The sequence below is a fragment of the Lytechinus pictus genome, chromosome 16, assembly GCF_037042905.1.
Source record: "Lytechinus pictus isolate F3 Inbred chromosome 16, Lp3.0, whole genome shotgun sequence".
In the NCBI taxonomy this organism is placed as follows: domain Eukaryota; kingdom Metazoa; phylum Echinodermata; class Echinoidea; order Temnopleuroida; family Toxopneustidae; genus Lytechinus; species Lytechinus pictus.
In genome coordinates, this window is record NC_087260.1 from 28,328,042 (window position 1) to 28,352,252 (window position 24,211).

Genomic DNA, 24,211 nt, shown 5'->3' on the forward strand with positions numbered 1-24,211 from the left:
GAACGTAGCCTGCACGCAGCGAAAGTTCCTCCTGCACTAAAAGTTCTGCGTCGTGTCTGCGCACTGCCAAATCCGTACCGAGTCGGTACTCACCACGTGCGTGACGTACGAATTTCCCGATTTTTGCCCACGTTTTCGCACGTAGACTGCGCGCACGTGCAAGTACGACGGGATGTGACTACAGCTTAAAGCGTTTTTATTTTAAGCTATAGAGGCGTCGCGACGTTGCGATGTATTGCTATCATGTATTTTTTTCGCATGAAATTGTTTTCTCGAAGAGGGCGCTGTGAATGATTGACGCTCTTTAATGCCTTAATTGCGATCTTGGTTTGGATTTTGAAGTTGCATAGATATTTTCATCAACTTGGTGATTAATTATTTAAAATCATTTCCTTTGAAATAAATTTATTTGTATGATATTCATTTACATAATAATTATGTCGAGATGCCAAGCGTGAACAGCTGCAACACATGCTGACATAAACTGCAAATTATATCAGAAATTTATCATGATGGCACATAATTATATTTGCATTGAATAATAGACTCCTCGATTCACACACGCATTTTGGAGAAAAAAAATCACCATAAACGATTAAAAATGGCAGTTCAGACCTGTAATGTTATTTTTAAAAACGTCACAATATGGATGATTATCTGACATGTATCGTAATAAAATGAAACCCTCAATAGAATCAATCTCCTTTATAATAATTCCTTCTCTGTCTGTCTCCCCTCCCCTCTCTCTCTCTCTCTCTCTCTCTCGCTCTCTCTCTCCTTCTACCCCTCCCCCTCCTCAATCTTCTCTCCCATCCAATAGGATACCGATAAAACTAAGAATATTGTAATTGGTTGGGAGTTGAACATGTGAGAACACAGCTTCACAAAAACATGCATACACACCTTTTTTTCATATGCTTTTTTTCTTCCCATTCAAATACTTGGAACAACAAAACATTTTTTATAAACATAATGACATTACCTTACATCAAACGCTAAATAATTCACCTCAAATCTTTATAATTTTTTTCTTCTTTTTTCATGAACGACATTCATTAATTTTAATTTCCAATCCACCCCTACCCCTCCCTATCCCCTCACTTCCGCCGACCCATTCACTCCCACAAAACCCACACCACACTTAACAAACAAATGGGCGACTCCACGGTCAGTCGCATTACACCTTTACGTGTCTTTTATAATACTTGGTGCGGGACTTGGTGCTGTCAGGTTTATAGGGGTGAGTCTTTCTATCAAGTTATACTGTTAATTTATCTTGACAACCGAGGCTTTAAAACAATGTATACAGAAAGTTTTTATGCTGTATATTGTGGACGCAATGACGTCCCAAACATCGGTCAGTCGCATTACACAAAAAGGACATGAAGATAAGTGACTGATTACTTTTTAATAGTTCTTTCAAAACAAAACACTTTTACCAATACCTGCAAAACATTACTTACATATAGAGGTCTCAAATAAGACATTTGAATTTGGGAAGAAACTTTAAGTTTCTTTTTTGGATACAAAAACTCCAGTCAGTCGCATTACACTTTGTCCGGCACCACAAATTTGACATTTTTAAACCCTTCCCGCAACTTACTTTTGAAAATGTTTCTTTTAATATGATGTAAAATGATCACCTTCAGATTATCCAACAAAAAGATTTACAAAACAAGCAATAATTTTCTTTTAAATCGAAATTCAGTACAAAAAAAATATATGTAGTCCCATGTATATAATTTTTGTATGGTTCGGATTCTCCTTTAAGGGGATGCGTCAGAAAAAAAAATTGAGGCTAATTATGATCACTCTTTTTTCTTTAAACTTCCATATGAGTTTTGATTGAAAATTTTGGTCCAGATTTGAAATAGAGCTAATTGCACGGAACGATGTGACAGGGCCTTTATGTGTGCTCACACACGCCCCTAGATTCAAACATCAACAAACATATGCGCCCACCACACATTCACCCACATGCACACCCTCCAACACACACACACGCAATGTCTGAGAAGCACACACATTCACAACCTCATTTAAATGTGCTTACACAAGTACGCATAGGGATGCAAGATACCGAATCAATATTCCAATATTATTCGCCTCAGTATCGTGATGGTACAAATTTCATACACATTTAAAAACAAGAAAATAACACTCTTCCGGGCTCCGTAACATAAAGATTAGCGAATACAGTATATCGATTACAGTAATCGCTAATTTGAAAGGACAATTCTGATTGGTTCCTAGTCAGTCTACAGAGCAAAATGCGCTTGCAAGGATGATCTTGATAGGCCATTTCATTTAGCGATTAATCGCTAATCTTTGTGTTACAGAGCCCTGGGGCCCGTATCACAAATCTTAGCGATGATCGTACAATATTTTTTTTAACGATTGATTTCATTGACTACAATATACAATATTAAATAAACTGTTTTCACCGGTTTCCCACAGAAGCTATCGCATGGTTAACAAAAGACTTAATGCATGGCTGATCGTAAACAAAACGGAGTGTCGAGTGAGTTTGAACGCTAGCCTGTAAAACCTCTTAATTTTATGAAATTATTGAAATTCAAGCCTTATTTTAAATAACCAGAACTTTGTTATTTCTTGACCATTTTCTGTAATTGAGGTATAAAATTAAAGAGCAGATATTGAACTTTTAGGACATGTGATTTTCTTTTTGAAATTCATATACCCCCCGCCAAATAAGTTTTTGGTATCCTTCCTTCAAATTGTTTTTGCTCACTCATGTGTGAATGAGGAATAATCTAAGTAATATCAGATGAAAGAAGAGATTCTAAGATTCTTTACATTGGTAGGTCATTTGTCCATTTTATTTGTGATTAAGTTATGATAAATCATCGCTAAATCTCGGTTTCGTTTTTTCTGGGACGCACTTTATAATCAATCGTAAAAATCAAGCGTACGATTAATTGCTAACCTTTGTGTTACGGGACCCTGGTGATTTACAGGTCCCCACTTCAAGTCAGGCATGTAACTGTAGTCATTTTTGCACTAAATCAAAATTCTGCATATTCATGTGAACTCTGTCTCCCATCGTCGTCTTCTGATTAAAACCTCAATGATGAGAAGATTAATGACACCTATGCCGTGGATGACACCGATAATGATAAAGACCATCGTGAATGACTGGATGACATCGAATAGATAACCTTTCAGATGAAAATGACACAACAGGCGGAAAAGGGAAAGAAAACTATTTAGAAAAAAGGACATAAGAATCGTCACAATAAAGCGAGATGTTAATGACTCAGGGTAACGTTTTACTTTTACAATTAAAAGTAGAAATAAATAAATGTTTGCTCATGTATTTACTTTTTAATTCTCACAAGGACGTTACTCTATTATGTGAATGGCAATGATTAAAAAAAATTAAACTTTCTCCTTCGTTAAACGTTGATGATACCGAGCTTCTGGCAAGGCTAATCCTATTCTCCGAACGGTATGCTAACTTTGCTTTGACTAATTGACTCAATCACTTATCACACTTTCTTTTTCAAATACAACGGTTGGTAAGACGGTGATTGATAGGGGGAACACAAATTAATCATTAAATCACAATGATTTTATAATTTCCTCAATATAAACATTTTTTTATCAACAATTTTTCTTGCTTGCTCTGTTCGCTCGCTCGCAATTGATACAATTAAGATTAGTTACGTCAATTTATACGATCTTGTTTCATCACAGTCAGTGACTGTGGAGCTGCCGTAGCCCGAGTGGGTAACGCGCTCGACTAGACGCAATCATGAATTGTAAAGTCCGTGGTTCTATTCCCGGTCAGGTCACCTTGGACATGGACCTATTGGGGTCCATGTCTTGGATAAGGCATCTACGCACTACTCTTTTTTTCACACATAGAAGAAAATGCTGTGGTTTAGAAAACTTTACGCCGTATTGCCACTTGGTCTATACGCACTTGGTCTATTTCCCGTCTGGTCTCATCCTAGATCATTGGTGGACTTTGGCAAGGGGGATGCGGATCGACTAGTTTATTAACAGAAAATCCACAAAATAATTAGGCACGGTAAAATAAGGCGAAGCGCGAGGCGAATTTTCTGGCCATTCTGGCCTGAAAACGGAGAAGTTTAAGCATTATATTATCTTTATTTCATAAAGAGTTACAACTGTTGTAACTTTGCCATTATGGCAACTACCATGGTAACCTTGATTTTGATTGGCTGCTGAGCCCTGTTGCCATGATAGTTGCCATAATGGCAAAGTTACAGCAGTTGTAAGTCCTTTATGAAACGGGTCCCATCATGATGGTCGATCCATTTCACGGTTGGAGAATGTCTGCTGCCGAATATAATCGATCTCGATAAAAGGGTGCAGAGGTTTAAAGGGATGGTCCAGGCTGGGAATATTTATATCTAAATAAATAGAGTAAAATTCACAAAGCAAAATGCTGAAAATTTGATCAAAATCGGATCACAAATAACAAAGTTATTGAATTTTTAAGATTTGCATTATTTCGGTGAAACAGTTCGAGGCATGTCTTTATTAATATTCATTAGGTGGGCTGATGATGTCACATCCCCACTTGTTCTTTTGTATTTTATTATATGAAATTAGGTTTATTCAAAAAAAATTCTACCAAGAACTAAAACAATTGGATTGACAACTGATTAAGTGCATTAGTTATTTATTGCCGCAACTTATTTCATCATTATGGAGACACATTATTTACACATGTATGAAAACATGAAACATTTATAATTTCATGTAAAAACATAACAAAACGGAAAGTGGAGATGTGATATCATCAGCGCACCTAATGAATATTCATGACGATGTGCATATAACTCTTTTCACAAAATATTGATAAACTTTGAAATTCAATAACTTCGTTATTTGTTATCAGATTTTGATGAAATTTTTAGCATTTTACTTTGTGAATTTTACTCTATTTATTTAGATATAATATTTTTAGCCCGGACCATCCCTTTAAACATGAAATTAAGACGAAATAAGCAGGAAGGGGGTAGGAAATTATTTTTACTGTCCATATCTCTACAATTAACAGTACAATAATTGTTTTCAAATAATGCAGAATAATGTAGCATAACTTGAAAGAGAACAAGAGGATACTGTAAAAATTTTAACCATGCAATTGTTTTATTTTTGAGCGAGGGAAGCGGCGGAACCGAAAATTCAACTTTCAGCTGGGAAGAAAATGCTTTGACTAGTGGAAATAAGTATTCACCGGCGCCGAAGTTAGAATCAAGAGACCGACGACGAGTTTTCATCTGCGCCAATATTGAAAGACAATTTAGAGGCGCTGAGTGGTCTCCTCAGGCACCGACGAGCTTTAACCTGTGCCGGTATTGGAATTTAGAAGCGCCGATTAGATTTCACCGGCGCGGTGTTGAGAAAAATTGGCGTCGATAAAGTATAACCGGTGCCGGTTTTGAAAACAAGAGAAGTCGATATGAAATTGTGTAGCCCGATCACTTAAGTCTGTCTCTGTTTGGAATCAGACAGTCGAAAGATAATTTTGCTGCCCTGTGTCTTTTTTATTTCTGTAGAGTTGCAAGGTGGCCGCGCACCCATCGCCCTCCTGGACCCGCCACTGTAGGTGGTCTTATCCCATTTCGTCGACTGCAGTTTGTCTGGTAAGCGTTCTGCACGTTCGGTCTAATTGCCCCTCAGTTTAGCATGTCGTATGCACACTTGGTCTATATCATCACTGAGTTTATATGATTAGATGAACCGTTTGTGAACCGAATTTCTATCTTAATAAGTGCGTATATAAGACCAAGCGGGAAATAGACTAAAGTGATAGTAGACCAACATGTCCCTCGTTCCCTAAAAGGGGGTCGAATATACTCAAGGACCTCACCAGCGCTGTCATTTTGACGTAGCACCAATAATAGCCGTGGTCTCGAGCCCATTTAATGTACGCCTGATAGATCTAGTGACATTTACCACGTCTTCAGTCCATGACTGAGACACAAGAACTCGGTGTTGTTCGAGTCCATGCCGATCGAAGTCCAGTAATAAATACTTACCGGTAAGTACTCCTGCACAGGCTATACCAATTCCAGCCATGAAGTTAAAAGTCGCCAAGGCCATGCTGAAATTCTCCTCATCAAAGATTGTTCTTTTGGCTAAGCTGTTATGCGCAGATTCCTCGATGAACAGAGAGAACCCTTGGGCAAATGCCAGGATAGAACGGACTGAATAAGCAGAACTGATGAAATCAAGCAGGAATGACCCCGTGCAGATTAAACCGACCACGATGTATACATGGTTCTCGTTGAAGCCTTTGCGAATAAGGATGATAAAAATAGCCCGACCGAGAATGCCTCCGAGTCCACCTAATGTGGAGAGGTAGATAGCGTTGGAAGGATAGATGCCCAGATGCTCAGCATGAGGTACTAGAAACAGCATCCATGCATATGATGTGTAAAATAATAAGAAAGGAATCGGGATTGAATAGAGAAAGATCCGTTCCTTCAGCAGTCCGCAAGATATGACTGACGATTCATTTGGAAAACTTTCATGATTTCTGTTAAAGCGGCTTCCCTGCCGAATCAAACGTCTTTCCTCTGGACAAGTTTCTTCGCAGATCTCATCCTCCTGTTTTTCATCTACCTCTTCGACTTCCTTTTCATATTCCTCATCCATTTGACGAAACATATTCTTATCTTTCGGTGGCCCTTCTTTAGAGCTTAACCTGCGTCTGTAATTCTCCTCTTCATCATGACTGTTAACTTGATTATCATCGATACCTTCCACTTTCCGAATCGCTGCACCACATACGAGAAGGTGAAGAACGACACCGCCAAGAATCATGAACACCCCTTCATAACCATACGCTTGAAATGACTTCTCAGTAACAATAGGCAGTACTATGGCCCCAGCTGTGTAGCCATAACCCGCAACTGTACTCCAGAAAACAAAATCTTCTCTAAAAAAATCGTTAACTGCAATGCTTATTGGCATGTTGGTCATTGCCAATCCAACACCTGGAAAATGAAACAAAATTATAATAATGATGATGATGATGATGATTATAATAATAATAATAATGATAATAATAATAATAATAATAATCATGATGATAAGTATAGCAGTAATAATAATGTCATATTTTGTCCATGGTAGCCACTTAATCAATTCTGAAAACTGTTAGGCAGTTCACACGTATGGTGGTGTAAAGACATACGAAAGGGTAATAGCGTTGAGTCAAAGGCGTTTGGACTTAAATTTGGCCGTTTGGTTCAAATTCTACGAACATCAAATTTACACCGGATATCAACCATAACGTAAATTTCGATTTTTGACGTGGCGCATATAAGGGAGCCCTTTGGAGCCAAATTTTTGCCAAATCTGAATTTGCCGCCAGATGAGGTAGAATTCGCTTTTTATCTTGTATACTGTAGATGATGATATCTGTTTCCTGTACTTATCAATTACCTAGGCGAAAACCATATTTTTTTTCTTGACTAATCCTATTATCCTACTGAAAAATATTATGATATAAAATATATTAATGAATAAATTGATAAATGCATGCAATAGTGATAAGTAAATAGATGAATGAATGAATCAATTTATCTATTCATTCATCTATTTACTGAATTGAATTGATTTTAAAGAAAAATATGATATACCAAAGTGAAATACCCAATGATAATAAACCTTTCCATACGTCCAACCCTAATATTCCTCAATTCGTGCTTAACCTAATTTACCCAAGTCATAACTATTTGAGAGCATTATACACTGTCATAACGAGATTTCAGAACCAGATAATTCAGGAGGGTCACACATAACTTTTAGGGGTCGGACGTTCATAGTTTATTAAATAACCCTTAATCTTTATGCCTCCTTCCAACTGACGTGCGATCTGTTATTAAAGAACGGCATGATTTGCTTTTCGTAACTGATCAATTGTTATTTCGCCATCAGTACGATCACCACGACTGATCTGATACGATCACTACGTTTATTACTCGATCGAGATCACCGTATTAATCTTGGGGCGAATTGTGAAGGTGGGAACTAGGTATTTTAAAAAGCATACTGACCTGAGAGAGCGAGGCAGACGCCTACAGTAACTGTGGTTTTCAAGAAAGCACAGATGACAAAACACATCCCAGACAATAGACCCCCTGACATAGCAATACTTCGACTGCTGGCTCTTCGAAGAAGAAGTGTTACCAAAGGACCTAATATTATAGTACAGACAAAGAGAAATCAGGGACAAGCCCATGGAGCCAAACACGAAATAAAGTATGCTCCTGCGACAATTACTCCGGTGTTAATATCTCAGCAGGCATAGGGTTAGATTTAGGATTGTAATATAGTTTTTGGTTCAGAATAGTGTAAAGATAAGGATTAGGGTTTATTTAGTTTTGGAGGTTAGACTTTGTGTTTGGCTTAACCGTGACGTGTAAATTGTCCATCGCAGCAATTGTCGCCGGAGTAAATGTCAAGGAACCTCTCATTAGCCATGTTCAGACGTAGGTACCTAGTCGGAGTGAAATTTCATTATACCCCCGTCACACTTATTCGGAATCAGCAGGAATCGAGCAGAACCAGCCGGAATGAAGAACTTTCAAAATTCGTGCCACATTCGGGAGGGAATTTGAAATTTTCACTACTTTTGCAAAAATGTCGTTCGAATACTTAAAACGTCCTTTGATCCCGCCTCTAATGATTCTTGCACATTCCAGGTGTATTGACTGTCGAATGCAGCTCCAATACAGTCGGAACACAGGAAGAATATTAAGAATGCTGTTAGAATGCAGCAAGAATATGTAGAATGCAGTCAGAGAGCAGTCACAATGCACTTCGAATGTCGTTCGATATTTCTCCACTTCGAATGCACTTCGAAAGTTTGAACATGAGCAAAACATTCGGGCCGGTCACAAGAATGGACCCGAATGTCTGGAATGCACTCAGAATGCAGTCAGAATTTTTAGAATGCGCTTCGAATATCCAGGAATGTACCAAGAATTTTCATTCCGACGGCATTCCGGCTCATTCCGCCTCTAGTGTGACGGGGGTTTTACGCAGCAATTAAAATTCCAAAGATATTTATCTTATCACGACACAGAGAAACTCCAACTAGTTTACCACGACCTTCGCAAGGACCATCACTGGAGGTCAGAGTAACTTCTGGAAGTTGTAGCGCCGTGTACGTCAAACTAAAAACCCCCTCACACCTGACCGAATGCAGGCGGACGAAGGGTGACGAATGGGAAAATGCACGAAATGCACGCGAATTCAACGAATTCAAATAAAATTTCCGTAAAATCATGCGATCAGTAACTATTGTACAATTGTATCAACGAACGGTAAGCGAAGGATAAATATGACATGCAAAGGGTATCGATTGTTCGGTTCACCTCTTTGAGTAAATTGCAGCCGAAGGCGAGCGAAGGGTTGATATAACCCAAAAAGACGAACGAACAGTGAGCAATGGTTTGATACGGCATGCGATTAGAAACGAAGACGAGGGAATAGGCGTACTTGTACGTTTATGTCATCGTGTTGCTTCGTTGTTTCAGGGTTCTTTCGAGATCGGTCCACTTTGGCAAAAGCGCGATGAGGGACTATGCGCGACAATAACACACGAACGATGAACGTGATAAACGAACGATTACCGCAGACTAAATAAGAGATGCGAATTCAAACAGATGACCAACGATTTTTCAATTCGTCGGGAAATTTTAAACATGTTCAAAATTTCCGCGCGAATCTGAATAATCGCAGCTGTTAGTTCAGAAGGTGTACGAATCCAAACACGAAGGGTGAATATGATTTACTATCAGTTACCTTTGGAAACGATTTTGTAAAAAATGCCTTTCGCCAGCCATCGCAAGGCATATTTCAGGCAATTCGGTTAGGTGTGAGGGGGCCTTAACAACTGCGATTATTCAAATTCGCGCGGGAATTTTGAACATGTTTAAAATTTCCGGACGAATTGAAAAATCATTGGTCATCTGTTTGAATTCGCATCTCTTATTTAGTCTGCGGTAATCGTTAGTTTATCGTTCGTGTGTTATTGTCGCGCATAGTCCCTTGTCGCGCTTTGCCAAAGTGGACCGATCTCGAAAGAACCCATAACGCAGCAACACGATGACAAAATATGATTTGCGCATGGAAACGAAGATACTATGACAAACGGATTTGCGCTTGCCATACGAAAGTTCAGAAGGTGTACGAACCCAAACACGAAGGGTAAATATGATTTACTATCAGTTACCACTGAAAACGATTTTTAAGAAAATGGCTTTCGCCAGCCATCGCAAGGCATATTTCAGGCAATTCGGTTAGGTGTGAAGGGGCCTATACGATTGTTCCGTGCGAAATCTGTATGTCAACGTAGCATGGAGTTTTACGCGAGGTCGTAAGGTCATTACACCGCAAAGAACGGTGTTAATTTACCACCAGTCCGGCATCCATATCGGAAAACATCAGGAAAGTGTTGAAAGAGCACCACTCTAAAATTAAACCAATGCTGTTTTAACAGTAATTGGTGTATCTGGTGTTAGCCTGAAGCCGCATTGGTGTTGTTTCAACACCTCTCTGGTGTTTTCCGATATAGATACCGGGCTGGTGTTAAAGTAGTACCGGCATTTTTGCAGTGTAGATACTCCAAGTGCAGTTATTACGCGCGTTCGCACGAGCAATTTACTCGGACCGGCTAGTCGTGATAGTGAGATTCTCCTGGAAAAAATACGGAGTATCTTGGTCGGAGGAAGGTTGGGGGAACTTACCACGACCTCTGTACAGACGGGGGCACTACTCATTTGCTCCGACCTTACTCTGACTGGACTCCCTCCCAATTCATCCGACCTTACTCCGACCAAAACAGCCTGCGTCTGAACACGGCTATAGTTTAAGCCATTGAATGTTGTTGTTTTTTTCCTATCGAAAATGACTCATTCTTGCATGCAAGCTTTAGACATAATATTCGTGCCAATTATGGTATTGACCTCAAAATGAGTTTAACCACGGTCCAATAACATGAACAGCCACTAGCGTACCTACGGGGGGGGCAGAGGGGCAGTCTGCCCCCCTGACGAGCAACCACCCATGCAAAGCCACCACCCATGCATGTATCCCTGCCCCCCCCCCCCCTGACGAGCTTGAAAGACCTTTTTGCCCCCCCCCCTGACGAAAATCCTGGAAAATCCTAGGTACGCCACTGTGAACAGCCAAGTGTTTTTATATTTATAAATAAAATAATTTGATAATTTTGTCTTAAATGGGATTCACATATATCAAAAATTGTCTCTAAACTATCGAGAACCATATCATGTATAAAACGCATTAATTACTATTTACCAAAAAGAATATTAAAATTGCTATCTGATAGTTTGATATGATCACATATTGATTATGGGATAATAATTATGGGGTTGTTCTGCAAAGTGCCATCTAGATAAATAAGTTCCCTGTACAATGGCAATCCGTAGCAGATAGAGTTCAGTACCAATTCAATATATTAATGTACAAAGTGATGAACAATAAAACCCCAAAATATATTCAGGATATTGTGCGCCATTAAATTTCCACAAAACTGACCCCTTTAAATTGAGAAACCTCGAACCGAATATCACAAAAGATAATTTTGCTATCAGGGCTGTCATTTGATATGCATTAATCCTCTTCTATCCGATTAGTAAACATGAAAACTATGCCGGTTTTGAAAATAAGAGAAGCCGATACCTGAAAATGGACATTCTAAACACATTTTGTAAGCATTTCAGAAGGTGGATATCTATAACGATTCCGAGCACTTTTTGTAATAATGAACAACATGGGTTTGATGTGGCAGCTCACATTCACTGTTGCCATGCAATCCTACTAAAGAGCTCGCTTTTAACTGGAAACAATAAAATTTTTCAATAAATCCTGAAGGCCAGTGAACTTTACTCTGCACATTTGAGGTTCTTCCAGTGTGGCCTGTATATCCACTGTGAACTTTGTAAGTATGAAGCGTTTTTTTCTTACTAAGGATATACATCAACGTTGAAGGCATACTGCATATTAATCCAACCGTTGCATAGTCAGATTTCAGATGCTTAACCATGGTAGGGATAAGAACGCCAAACGATTTCTCTATTCCGCTATCGATAAAAAGAATCACAAACTTGCAAAAAACAATCACGCATCCCCACGAAGAAGCACGCGAGTTTGCCATTTTTAAGCTCGAAACATAATTATATCCTCCTTCATCATGTTCATGCTGGATTTTCGTATAGCAGGGCACCACTTCTTTCTTTGGAATTATGAGCGCGTCATCATGGTCATGGGGAATCGACATGAATGGCATTGTGCTATTCAAGTACATCCCTTAGACGAAATATTTATTCATGATGAAACACAATGCTCGTCTTTATCCAAAATCGTTGGAAATACGCTGCAGTCCCATTTCCCCTACGGCGAAAAACAGCCGTTTTATTAATTTTTATTCAAACCACCTATGTCATGTCTGTAGCTGGTACAAAAAATGTTAAAACGGCTGTTTTCGACTCGCCGTAAGGCCGCTGTAGGGGAAATGTGCATGACTAGGCCATAACGGTATGTTCTTTCTTACTCCATTGATAATATATTTATGCATTTTCATGCATGAAGCTACACGGCCTTGAATTTTGGAAAGAAAGAAAAATGCATATGGATGAAAGAGAGTGATATTCGCGAATTTGGGATGAAGATCCTCAACTGTGATTGGTCACCAGTCTTATCTGTCGTACATGTGAATGACAAATGCAATGCGTTCTACTCTATCCTAAATCCTTTGATTGAGACATATTTCCCTACACAAACTGTCAAGCTGTTTAATTTATACAATATTTCATTTTTTACAGATTTGACAATAAGGACCAACTTGACTGAACCATATAGTATTGAACAATGCTAATTCCACATGTCCAGGGAGGAATTAATTAATCGCTGTTACACTTGACAATGAGGGGAAACTTAGAATAGTTCATATTATATAATAAAATACAAAATAAATAGTGAGTGGATGACGTCATCAGTCTCCTAATTTGCATACCGACCCGGATGTGCATATAACTGTTTTGCGAAATTAAGCGAAACTAAAAAAGGTCATAACTTTCTTATTTTACATCCGATTTTGATGAAATTTTCAGTGTTGCGCTTGTTGGATTTTTCTCTTTTTATTCGAATCAACTTCTTGTTTGGGTGGACTTGTCATGTAACTTCCACCCAAATAATGCATTCAGAAGCGCGCGTGTCGCATGATTATAGGATTCCAGTACACTTCCTATGAGAATGCTCTCCAGCGGTGCCGTTTGGCCTCTGAGTCACCGCAGGGAATGCCTCTGTCTAAGCTTCGCGCAAAGAATCTTGTGTCCGGTCTTTGGTCTTCAGACATTGGCTTCCCCAAACAAGCGGTGAATCACAATCTAGGAATCTGAGAAACAAGAAAAAAATCACTGAAATGCAATGTAAAACTGTAATGTATAGAAATAGTCCTTTGTTATATCTAATTCGACTACTGAATGCTCACTATGTCTAAACAATATTTTTCCCCACATGTAGTCAATCAGCTTACATCATGCAGTGGATGCTTCTTTCTAATTCTCTCATCTTTGCTTATTTCTCATTTTACCATTGCATTGCTTTAATCTTTCTTTCTTGTTTCTCTACTTCTATTTTCCCCCTCTTCTTTCAGAATTTGCTTTCCATTATAGGTATATGGACTGCATGCTTTGAGAGGCATGGTTGTTTCTAGAGGCTCAAGGGGACCGCAACGCGATATGCCCGAGGGCATGGTCTGGCCGATGCGGTACCCGCGAGCCGAAAGAAAAACCGTGTCTCGAATATAAAAGCAGTCAATATATATGAACCGAATTACCTAAACAAACGTTAGATCTTATCATCTGGGGCCTAGTCTAGATCTAGATCTTAAACAAGTTAGGCCTAAAACAGGCTAGGCCCCAGGCTAACTTAGGCCTAACGTTAGGCCCTAACTTAGCCCTGCCCCTGGCGTTAGGTCTCGAAGTCGAATATCAAAGCAGTCCATACCAATTAGTTTTTTTACTAGGCCTAGATATTTTTAGGAACCAAATTAGGGTCTGAACTACTCTAAGTTATGTTAACAGTTTAAATCTCCATTATAGTCTAGATCTAACGTTAGATCTCGGCTAGATCTACGTCAGATCTAAGATTAACCGGAACATTAGGTCTAGTTAGATCTAACTTAGATCTTGGGTCTACTCTTAACTCCTAAGCTAACGTTAGATCTCACGACAACATTACCTAACGTTGTCGTTTGTCATACCTAACGAGTAGTCTAGACTCTAACGTTACTTACATAAATCTAACTTTAGAAAGCAGTGGCGTAAAAGGCGGGGGGGGGGGGCAAGCTGCCCTCCTGGCGGATTTCACCGGGAAAATAAAAAAACCGGGAAAAAAGAAAAGGGAGGGAGAAAGAAAGGGAAAGGGGAAGGAAAGGGGAAAAGGAAAGGAGGAAAGAGAAAGGGAAAAGGAAAGGAAAAGAAAACGAAGAAGAAAAAAAAATTAATGGAAAAGGAAGGAAAGCGGGAAAAGGAACGAAAGAACATTTGAGAAAGAACAGATCATTCCGAAATAGGCCTATGTAATGCAATAGCATGATGGGAAATAAATTAAAAGATGACAAAATGGCAAACATTAGCGGGAAATGAAGGTAGAATGGAATTAGTCAAAAGCTAAATTGGAAAACAAAGAAAAGGGACAAGAAAAAAAAACTGAATAACATGACCGGGCTGCTGAGGATAGAAAATAAAGAGCGGGAAGAAAGGTGGACTGCATACAACATTGTGCTATATAAGCTTGCTAAATTTTATGCAAATAAGCTACCGGGGCTTTGCCCCAGACCCCACACAGTAGGGGCTCTTCATCTATAACCTTCAAATGGCTTTATAACACCCCCTTCCTACATCAAGCTTTACGTTCAATCACTGGCGTACAGGCGCGGGGGGGGGGGGGGTTCTTGGTTCCACACCCAAGAGGAAATAAAAGAAATTATAGGAGACAACGTATAATGAAATGAATGGAAACAATGAAATGTGTTATTTGCTGAATATAATGGATATCTATCACATAATTAAAATTGAATTTCAATAGGCATTTATTCCAGCTTCCTTTGCTCGCTGGCGACTTTTTACAAATTTTCCCACATTGCTATGTTTTGCCCCCTCAAAATATGGTTCAACTGGGTTGAATAACTATGTGTTGTGTAAAAGCTATATTCTGTATATACCCGCGATTTGATTAAAAATAGCGGCAATCTGGGAGGTTTAAATGGCTTTGATATCAAGAAGTTCCAGGGGCTCCAGACGGACCCCAACCGTTAGCACTGCCGTATATAAGTATGGAAGGGTTGGGCCATGGTCCCCAAAAGTTCTACAACCAAGAAAAAAAAAGGAGGAAAGAAAAGCAAAGGAAAAGTGTAGGATATGATTTTATTTACTGAATATAATGTCAAAAAATATCTCAAAGTTAAATTTTCATGAAAATGTGATTTTTATTCTCGCTCGCGACTTATATTAAGCACCTTTTTAGTACATGCGCCATACTGCGCCTCTCGTTTTTTTACTCTTCACGCTACTGCCGCAAAGAATCATGTTCACAGTGGCATACTGACCACAAAAAAGGAATGGAAAGAGAGAAGAGTGAAATATATTATTCTCCGGATATCATGTCAAAATCTATCACAAAATTGGATTTTTGTATTAAAAATGTAAAAAAATTTGCTCGCCCGCTTCGCTCGCTCGCAACTTAAAAAAAAATCTCTGCCTGATACGCAATGTCTGGCCCTCTCAAAATAGTCGCCTCATTACACCGTTACGCCTGTTCATACCATGATATGACCGGGAAAGTTTTGGCTCTTGCCCCCCCCCCCCCTGGTCACCGACCCTTGTTACGACGCTGTTAGAAAGTGCAGTGACCGTCTTATCTTTTCACCCGACTCACCTTTTGCGAGCACGCATTTGAACGAACAAGTGCAACAAGACTAATTGATGATTGATACATCCGTTATGTCCTTAATATTAAGTTAGTCTTCTTTTTAATAATGAGATCTAGATCTATTTTAAAATAACAGGAATTAACAAGCATAAGTCAAAGATCGGCATCGTTCCATCGATATGTCATATCCGTTGCGTGCATTTTCGCAATAAGCGCGTAAATGCGCGAATAGTCTAAAACTTTCGATCAAATCGCGCGGATATTAATGGTATCCGCAATCACCGCAGAAACCAACATTTTGCATGCAAACAAATGGGGATCTCAGCTAAATTTTGCTGTGCCCGTCGTTAAGGGGCGGGTCAAGGAGCAACGGGCAGAAATCTTGTTAACTATGCCCGTTGCCTTGGTTACCACCTTAGTTTTGGCCAATCAGAGGAACGGTTATTCGACATTCTTAACGAGAGGTTCATAATTCTTTCTATTTTCTTTCTTCCTCTTTGGTTTCTTGATTACTTCATTCTTTTCTTTCCCTCTGTTTTTCCCCCGTTTTCATCAGCTTAATTCTTTCAATTACTCTTTAATGTTTTGTTCTCTTTGTCTGTTTCTCACTTTTCTCCATTTAGTCATTTCTGCTTTCCTTCTTTCCCTCCCTTCTTTCTTTCTTTCTTTATTGCTCCATCTTTTTCTTTACCCTTCTCTTCCCTCTTTTCTTTAACCTTTTATCTTCTTTCACCTTTCAATATAGGACGCATTGCTTTAAATTCATATTCGTATCGTTTTACGTGTTTTTGCCCTGACCTGTTGTACACTCGCAAATACATAATTATATACATGCGTCCCCAACATGATAAACAACATTTCTATGTGCTTTGCTGTTTCTTAAGATGTAGAATCTGTGTAAATTGAGCTTTTGATTTGATGTTGAATGTATTTTTTAAGTATTTTTTAAAGGGTTATGCAATTCGGTTTTTAGCCGCTATAGATACCTATGTTGTAATGAACCGTTTTAAATAAATAAATATTTTATAAATATAATGTCTTTTAACGTAATTCACACATCCATTCCTATTCAGTAAATTTCTAGGTATATTCCCAAAATATATATCCATGAAGTCATTTATTCGCAATTCAACTAAACAAAAAAATAATCAATACAAAATTGTCACAGAGGTTTAACTTTGGTAAAAAAAATTTTAACAAGTGCACACCACGTTACCAATAATGCATATAGCATTTCCATTTATTTGAAAGCAGGATAAAAGAGCAATATACATTAAATGCTTTGCTCACGGCCATAGGTGCCGCGGCCGGGGATCGAACCCCGGACTTTCTATGTATAGCCAGGCGCCTTAGACCACTCGGCCACGGCACACACACACCCTCACACGCAAACCCACACACACAACCCACAGAAAAGAAGAAGTTCATATCAGGGGCCGCGGAACGGTTTTCAAAGTGGGGAGGGGGGGGGGGCTGCATGACCATGCAAAAAATCACAATCTTATGGTAAGTTTTACGTTCTCCACGGTTTTGGAAAAAAAAAGTGGGGGCTGAAGCATCCCCCCTCCCCCCCCGCTACCGCGGCCCCTGCTTATACACTTTCAAGTACTAGTATTTGATACCATAAAGCAAATCCTGAGGAAAGAGAGGAATGGTTAGAAACAAATAATTTAAGGGAGAACACAGAGTGAGTGAGAGAGAGAGACTGAGCGCGAGCCAGAGAGAAGTTGATGGAGAGGGGGGGGGGGGCTATAGGGGGAGAGAGGGGCATATAGGAAGGAGTGAAAATAAAATCGATAACGCGAAATAGGCATGAAATCGTCATGAGAGAAAATCGATTGAGTTTTAATTTATACATGCAGCGGGAGTTAATTATTAACAGCTGGCACCGATTAGAACATGATGTTAATACGATCAAAGCACACAACGGCACGTACAGCGAGCAAATTCATTACAGTTGGTTCTCTATGGGCAGATCAGTAAAACTCCCGGATTTCCTACTGCTACTTGTATATGTAGCCGTCTGTACAAAACAGCAAAACACTATTGAATCAGTTTGAAGCTCCAACAAAGTGAATCCTTGTAAGCTGAAATATTGGTTAAGAATACAATTAAGTTTGCAATGGCCAGCTGCGGCGAACGCACAGAAGCGTTGTTAGCGTACCAGAACGCAAACATTAGGGCCAGTCACACCTTTCACGGGCGACCACCGCTAGACGCATTGTTTTCACTAACAGAGCACTAAAAGTAGGTCTATCGGTATCGTTAAACTCACAGAAGCTTAGTCGAATCCCTTATAATCTAACAATAAAAGGCTTAGCAGAAGCTAACAGTAGCACTAATGTTAATACAAATCACTAACAGTGCCAAGGGCACCAATAGTGATGATGTTAGTAAATAATTTCTCTCTTTAAAACTTCCTCCCTTTCTTATACAAAATAATTTATAATATACCTCGACCAAATTAATGGGGTATTCTTGGCCCAACAATATATGAATAAATTGAGTAAAATTAGATGAGCAAATTGCTGAAAGTTCATCAAATCTGATAAAAAATAACAAAATTCTTGAATATTAAAAATTAAACACTGTATTTTGCAACTGATATTACTGAGCAGCATGCGGCCATGAATATGCAATAAATGGAACGATAATGCCATATCCTTAAGCTCTTTCCCCTTTTTCTGATTTTATCGAGAATTTGAAATGAACTCGTAATTGTCTCAAATGTATGGATTTCGCCCGAGTAACAAAATGATGATCTTTGAAGCAATATTCTGTGTGGACAAAATTTAAATAAACCGAATTTTGCATGATACAACAGACCATCCTAGCATATTCCTGGAGACATGAATATGAATTTAACCGAAAAAGGGCCTAATGCACAATTTTAAGAAACCATATTTTTTTCTACTCATTTCTTATTTTTAACAATTTGTCAGTGTTTTGTTTTTCTCACTTTACTGTTCGAACCGTATTATTTTCTTCAGCCTGGAGTACCCCTTTAGAAATAGGTATATAGCGGGGATGTTGATTAGTGCCAAGATATATGATCTTTTTCAAAGATTTGTTTCAAAAGATTTATTCAGATGTTTGAAGACATTTTTATGAATAGACCCTACATTAGAAAGAAGAAAATAGCTGATGAAATGTATCGCATGATACCCATCATTGGCAAATACTCTATCATGAGCATGATGATTGAAGTCTGTGAAGAGCATTTTTAAACAAAAGAAACTGATGAAAAGTTTGTACTGAGTCTTTTGTACAAAATCTCCATCGTAATATCATGATAGGCAATTTTTAAAAAAATCTTTTTAAGCTTATTCGATATTTTTAAAAATTAAATTAGTAATATTACCTGCTGCCATTTCATGTCTAAAGTGTAATAATAATTCAATTTTGTAGGCCTATATGATAATGAATTACATTCCTTTACCCTTTCCTAAATAAGATTTTAAACTTGTAGGATGTGCAAATAATCATAACTAAATCAAAGTTAAATCTAGATCACTACCAAGACTACACACAAATTAGATTTTGCCTAACTCTAATCCCCTAACAAAAGCTCTCTCTGCCTTTTGTGTGGTAATTCTACCCATGTTGTTAAGAGCTGATTTGATAATGGATAATACTATATAGATTGTGGTGTCAAGCGTTGATCTCAGATGTAAATAATGCATTATAGCCATCACGGCGAGATTACCGGTTGTAACAGGGTCCTTTTGTTAGCGCAGTGTTAGTGAAATGTTAGCTAACAGCGTTTCAGTGCGGTCGATACAGAGGGCCTTAGGACATTAACATTCACCTTGCCTTCGCTATTCATCGAGTATAAATGAGAGTATGTCTACTTTGAAAGATCATCTTTGGTGATTGACTGGGAGCATTTTGGTGAGTATATTCGGTGATAATATACTGAAAATTATAATAGGAATATCAAAATAAAGTTGAGATAATAATTGTGTGTAAAATTATGTCGACCCAAATCCCCTGAAACCAACGTAAACATGGGGAAGTCTGAATGCGATGTCTTGGATGTGTACGTGAATGGAACTTCGATTACAGCATTACGCTTGTTTGATTCCTCTCTACTTATTCAAATCAAGTTTTTGCTGGGGAAGACTTGACCTTTGAGCAGCTAATAAGGGGCAATATTGCATTGAAATGCCGCCAAGATGTGTTTTTAATTGACGATAAAGTAATTTTTCTTTATGTAGTTTTCTTTATACATACATTCACCCACATCGCCTCACTCACGCGCTCATGCACACACTCACACGCACATCCCTCACATTCCCTCACACCCGCATACACACATGCTCTACATATACCTAATCGTGCAATAAGTCATTAAGCACCACGAATATGATGCATGTCCTTTCTCTGTATAGTCTCCAGGTTCTTTTAACTTTCTTGTTTATACATCTCTAGATTGATCAGATGTTTTATTGATAAAAACCGTTTCCTAATGACGAAATAATAGTTAGGGTGAACGATTCGACCTCCAATCCTATGTGCCGGCCACAGTGCTTTTCTAGTAATTCCCCATGTATCTGATTATTCGTTTTTGTAGACTGCGTTCTTTCATCTGGTATCAACTTCGAACCTTTAATTATTATTCATAAAGAATATCTTATGTAATGGAATTCAGCTGTTTCGAATATTTCTCTGCTCCTTTATTTCGTGATCTGATCCGAATAGCTAGGGATTCCTTCTTCATATTATGATTAAGTTTATTTACTTCTCTTTTTCCTGCAGATTGACGAGACCAGATGACCAATCATGGGAACTTTTCTTGGCCATATCCTCCCCGGAACTTTCTTCCTTATCTATGGGATGATGTATGTTGTCAAAGATGCCTTCAGTAGCATATCTATCAAACGAGATCGGGAGACGTCCCGGATGTCATCAAAATCATCCAAAACACCGGGTTCCCCACGAGAACACAACCGTGAAAAAAAGCGATGTCTCGATAACAATTCTCCTCAGCCTCGGGGAAAGCTGGGAAAGAATGAAAGTTCAAATAACGGTTGGGAAAGTTTTGACTTTCAGTCAGACGAAGAAGAAACCTGCCTCTTCTCTCGTGAGAAACACCGCCCTCTCTCTGCAGATTCTGAATACGAACCGGGACCCGGCCGTGATCAAAGTCTTTGCAACCATGGCAACAGTTCGTGTTCGGAAGAGCTCGGTGTTGACGAAGAAAAGATGAAAGTGAAACATGGATGCGAGCGAATTAAAGAAAGTTTAACGAACATGTTGGTTATTGAAGGTATCTTGAAGATTGCATGCGCCACCTTTGGTGCTCTAGGTGAACTCTGGTGGGGAGGATGGTATATCATTAGCCCGAGAACAGGGAACTTCACCAACATGAACAACTGGCAACACGCAACCATGTTCATGTACTTTGCCATCAGCGGGGTTGCAGATATCGTCTTCCAAACATGCCTCCGATCGTCGTCACCATCGGGCCAGTCTATCGAGAAGATTTTTTTATCGCTCGCTTTCTCGGTAGAGGGGCTTCTGTTTTTCTTCCACACCAACGGGCGCGAGGAAATCGACGTCCACATCCACACCCTCCTCGTGATCCTGATCTTCGTATGCGCCGTGGGAGCTGGACTCGAGCCGTGGTCGTACAGCCCGGAGTCACCGGGCGTTAGGCGCCTTTGGGTCATTGCTACTTGTGTTCAGGGTACCTGGTTTTGGCAGATCGCGTTCGTTCTGTACAACCCATGGGGAAAGAAAAGCGACTTGCTAAACGAAGAAAGAGATGGTGACGTAACGGAGAATATGATGATAATGACGACGATGTTTACGTGGCACCTACTTGCTGTTCTTGCATTGATCTGCTTAGTTCATTTCATGGTTATATATTTCTCAAGACTTAGATGCTGCAGAAATTAGAAAGGAGATGTTTTAGCAGGGTTTCAGATACAAGGTTGGAATTGCAATGACCGTTTACAATTCGTCTTTCTAAAAAAAAATAAGAAAACAAATCATCGAAAGAGTAGACATTCTTGCCAGAAATTATACAAGTGCCCTTATACTCTCCTTCATTTTCTACAGGTGGGCCTTTATCTGTACAATTTGATGTACGATATTTGTCGAATAACCTAAGATAAACAAAGATATCCTTTAATGGTCATATGGAATTGAGATTCGATTAATATATTGTCACTAATAAAAAAAAGTTTTGCGTGACTTAACTAGATGTATTTTATGTTATTCTTTTCGAACTCCAGTCTTAAGTTATATATGATATATATGAATATATATATATATCATATATTGTGTTTTTACAGTGCGTATAAAAAAAAAGTTTATACTTTGAAAAAATCCTATAAAATTAAATAAACAGTTGTAATATCCCGACGAGATTTTTTCAACATTCCTATATTGGGATAAGTGTCTGTTAGCAAATGATTAATGTCGACAAAATTTTCCGCTTGAGTGAGCACCTCTTACTTTTCAAAAGTTCATGAAAAATGACTTGCACAAAAATGTGAAAGAAGTGGAAGTGGGTGTAAATCATGAAGAATACAGCCACTTTATAGCTAAGAAGACTGATTTGAAGTTATTTCCCCCCGTTTTTAACCTTTTCCCTTGCCCAACACAATCCATCGAGCCCCACTGCCTCCTCCTAAATCTACATGTTACATAATATTTGATTTATATGTAGCTGTGAACCGCATGAAATAGACATGATTTTTTCTAGTTATTCATTAGTTTCCCTTTTCTTGTTATCGTCATGCTTGACAAAGTGTGGAGAAAGCGTGTGGGATATAAACCCCTTATCAAAGGACAAAGCATAATCAAGAAAAATGCTGGAGAAGTTTGAAATAAACCTTTGATTTGTTTCATGTTACGTCCCCTCAGATCCAGCTATCACAAACGACCTGAAGTTATATTATATTTTACTTATTACAAAGCATGTACATGTATGTTACTTGTAAACCTTCACAAAGTTACTCAAGCCTTGTAATTGTAAAAAAATAAATAAATAAAATAAGTATGTCCGCAGACCTTTAGCTTTGGTCCACTCATTGACCTCTGAAGATAGGTCCATGGTCCACTGCATCTATTAAACGATACTCGAGATGCAGTGAACCGATGGTTAGCCCCTGGATGTCCATCTGCCTGGCTATCTTCGTCTGACCAAACCTTTCTGTTCCCCACTCCAACATTATCGCAAGAATAACTCAATTGTAGCATTACTAGGACAGTACTTGATCTGAATGATGATTCTAAGCACTGCTTGAAGACATAGACATTTGTGAGATATTTCCTATTTTTGAGCAAGCGCCATGAGCGCCCAGGTGAGGCGGATACCGGCGCTATACAAGAACCCGTCATCATCATCATCATCAAAAGGGTAAAATACCTCAAGGTTTCTTACAGGACAAGTCCACCCCAACAAAAAGTAGATTTGAATAAAAGGAGAAAAATCCAACAACTATAACACTTAAAATTTCATCAAAATGGGACATGAAATAAGAAAGTTATGACATTTTAAAGTTTCGCTTAATTTCACAAAACAGGGGAGAGTCGGGTAAATAGGCCACCTTTTTTATTATTCCAATTTTATCTTTTTAATGTAAAGCAGTAGAAACACGATTAGATGTCTATCACTAGATCTAGAGTAGACTGACATTATCCATTAGAAATGCTAGAACTAATCAGCCTTATTTGCATATCAATGAGCCATATTTTGTCGGATGGCCTATGTTTTCCCCACTGAAATGGGGCAAATGAGGCCGCCTGATGAAAACCGATTTTATTATGTTGCTGTATTCAAAGTGAAAATAGTTAAGTTGGTTGATACCATCACAAACATTTACTAGTAACAATCACATTATTAACATATATTAGTTATTTACCAAAACACCCTTATTTTAGGATTAATTTATTATTCCTATATCCAATTTATGGAAAGGGATTCTCGGATTGTTTTTTCTACTGTCACAGTTAGATTATTGTTCAGCTACGTGTTATATGGACACATACTTTATATAGAATCAAGTGTGGTGTTTTAACAGATGTAACTAGATAACTTTAAAGTATGTATTAATCCGGGTAGCCTCATTTTCCCCATCGAACATGTTAAGTTCATAGGCATCCAGTCAGAAAAAAGAGGGAAAGTGGTGAACTTTACTACTGTTATGGCTTGCACAATAATACCTTACACAAGTAAACCAAGATAAAAGTTAAAGGAGAATGAACCCCTTGGAACCAGCTGAATCCATAT

General features: G+C 38.6%; 2 protein-coding genes across 3 annotated transcripts; one reads left to right on the top strand and one right to left on the bottom strand.

The window, feature by feature from the left end:
- Window positions 1-928: 928 nt before the first annotated feature.
- LOC129279422 (monocarboxylate transporter 12-like) lies at window positions 929-12,292 on the bottom strand. The gene is made up of 4 exons (XM_064111411.1): window positions 12,001-12,292; window positions 8,064-8,204; window positions 6,039-6,998; window positions 929-3,179 (listed from the first exon to the last, which is right to left on the bottom strand). The coding sequence occupies exons 1-4, from the start codon at window positions 12,188-12,190 to the stop codon at window positions 3,043-3,045; spliced, it is 1,428 nt and encodes a 475-aa protein (XP_063967481.1). The 5' UTR covers window positions 12,191-12,292; the 3' UTR covers window positions 929-3,042.
- A 5,627-nt stretch (window positions 12,293-17,919) lies between these two features.
- On the top strand, window positions 17,920-22,172 carry LOC129278567 (transmembrane protein 45B-like). Of its 2 annotated transcripts, none has more exons than XM_064111412.1 (2): window positions 17,920-18,088; window positions 20,675-22,172. In XM_064111412.1, exon 2 carries the CDS (start codon window positions 20,752-20,754, stop codon window positions 21,868-21,870), a length of 1,119 nt encoding a protein of 372 aa, XP_063967482.1. In that variant the 5' UTR covers window positions 17,920-18,088; window positions 20,675-20,751; the 3' UTR covers window positions 21,871-22,172. The 2 variants fall into 2 exon arrangements, with proteins under 2 accessions (XP_063967482.1, XP_054770685.2); XM_054914710.2 differs by lacking the exon at window positions 17,920-18,088 and adding an exon at window positions 19,711-19,860 and having other exon boundaries at window positions 20,728-22,172.
- Window positions 22,173-24,211: the final 2,039 nt, after the last annotated feature.

Bases quoted from the DNA above. Each gene is read 5' to 3' on its own strand.
- LOC129279422 (XM_064111411.1), bottom strand. From the start codon at position 12,190: ATGGCAAACTCGCGTGCTTCTTCGTGGGGATGCGTGATTGTTTTTTGC. The intron at 8,205-12,000 runs GTAAGAAAAAAA...CTATAATATTAG, and splicing joins AACGTTGATGTATATCCTTA to GTCCTTTGGTAACACTTCTT. The intron at 3,180-6,038 runs GTAAGTATTTAT...TTCATCTGAAAG, and splicing joins CTGTGCAGGAGTACTTACCG to GTTATCTATTCGATGTCATC.
- LOC129278567 (XM_064111412.1), top strand. From the start codon at position 20,752: ATGGGAACTTTTCTTGGCCATATCCTCCCCGGAACTTTCTTCCTTATC.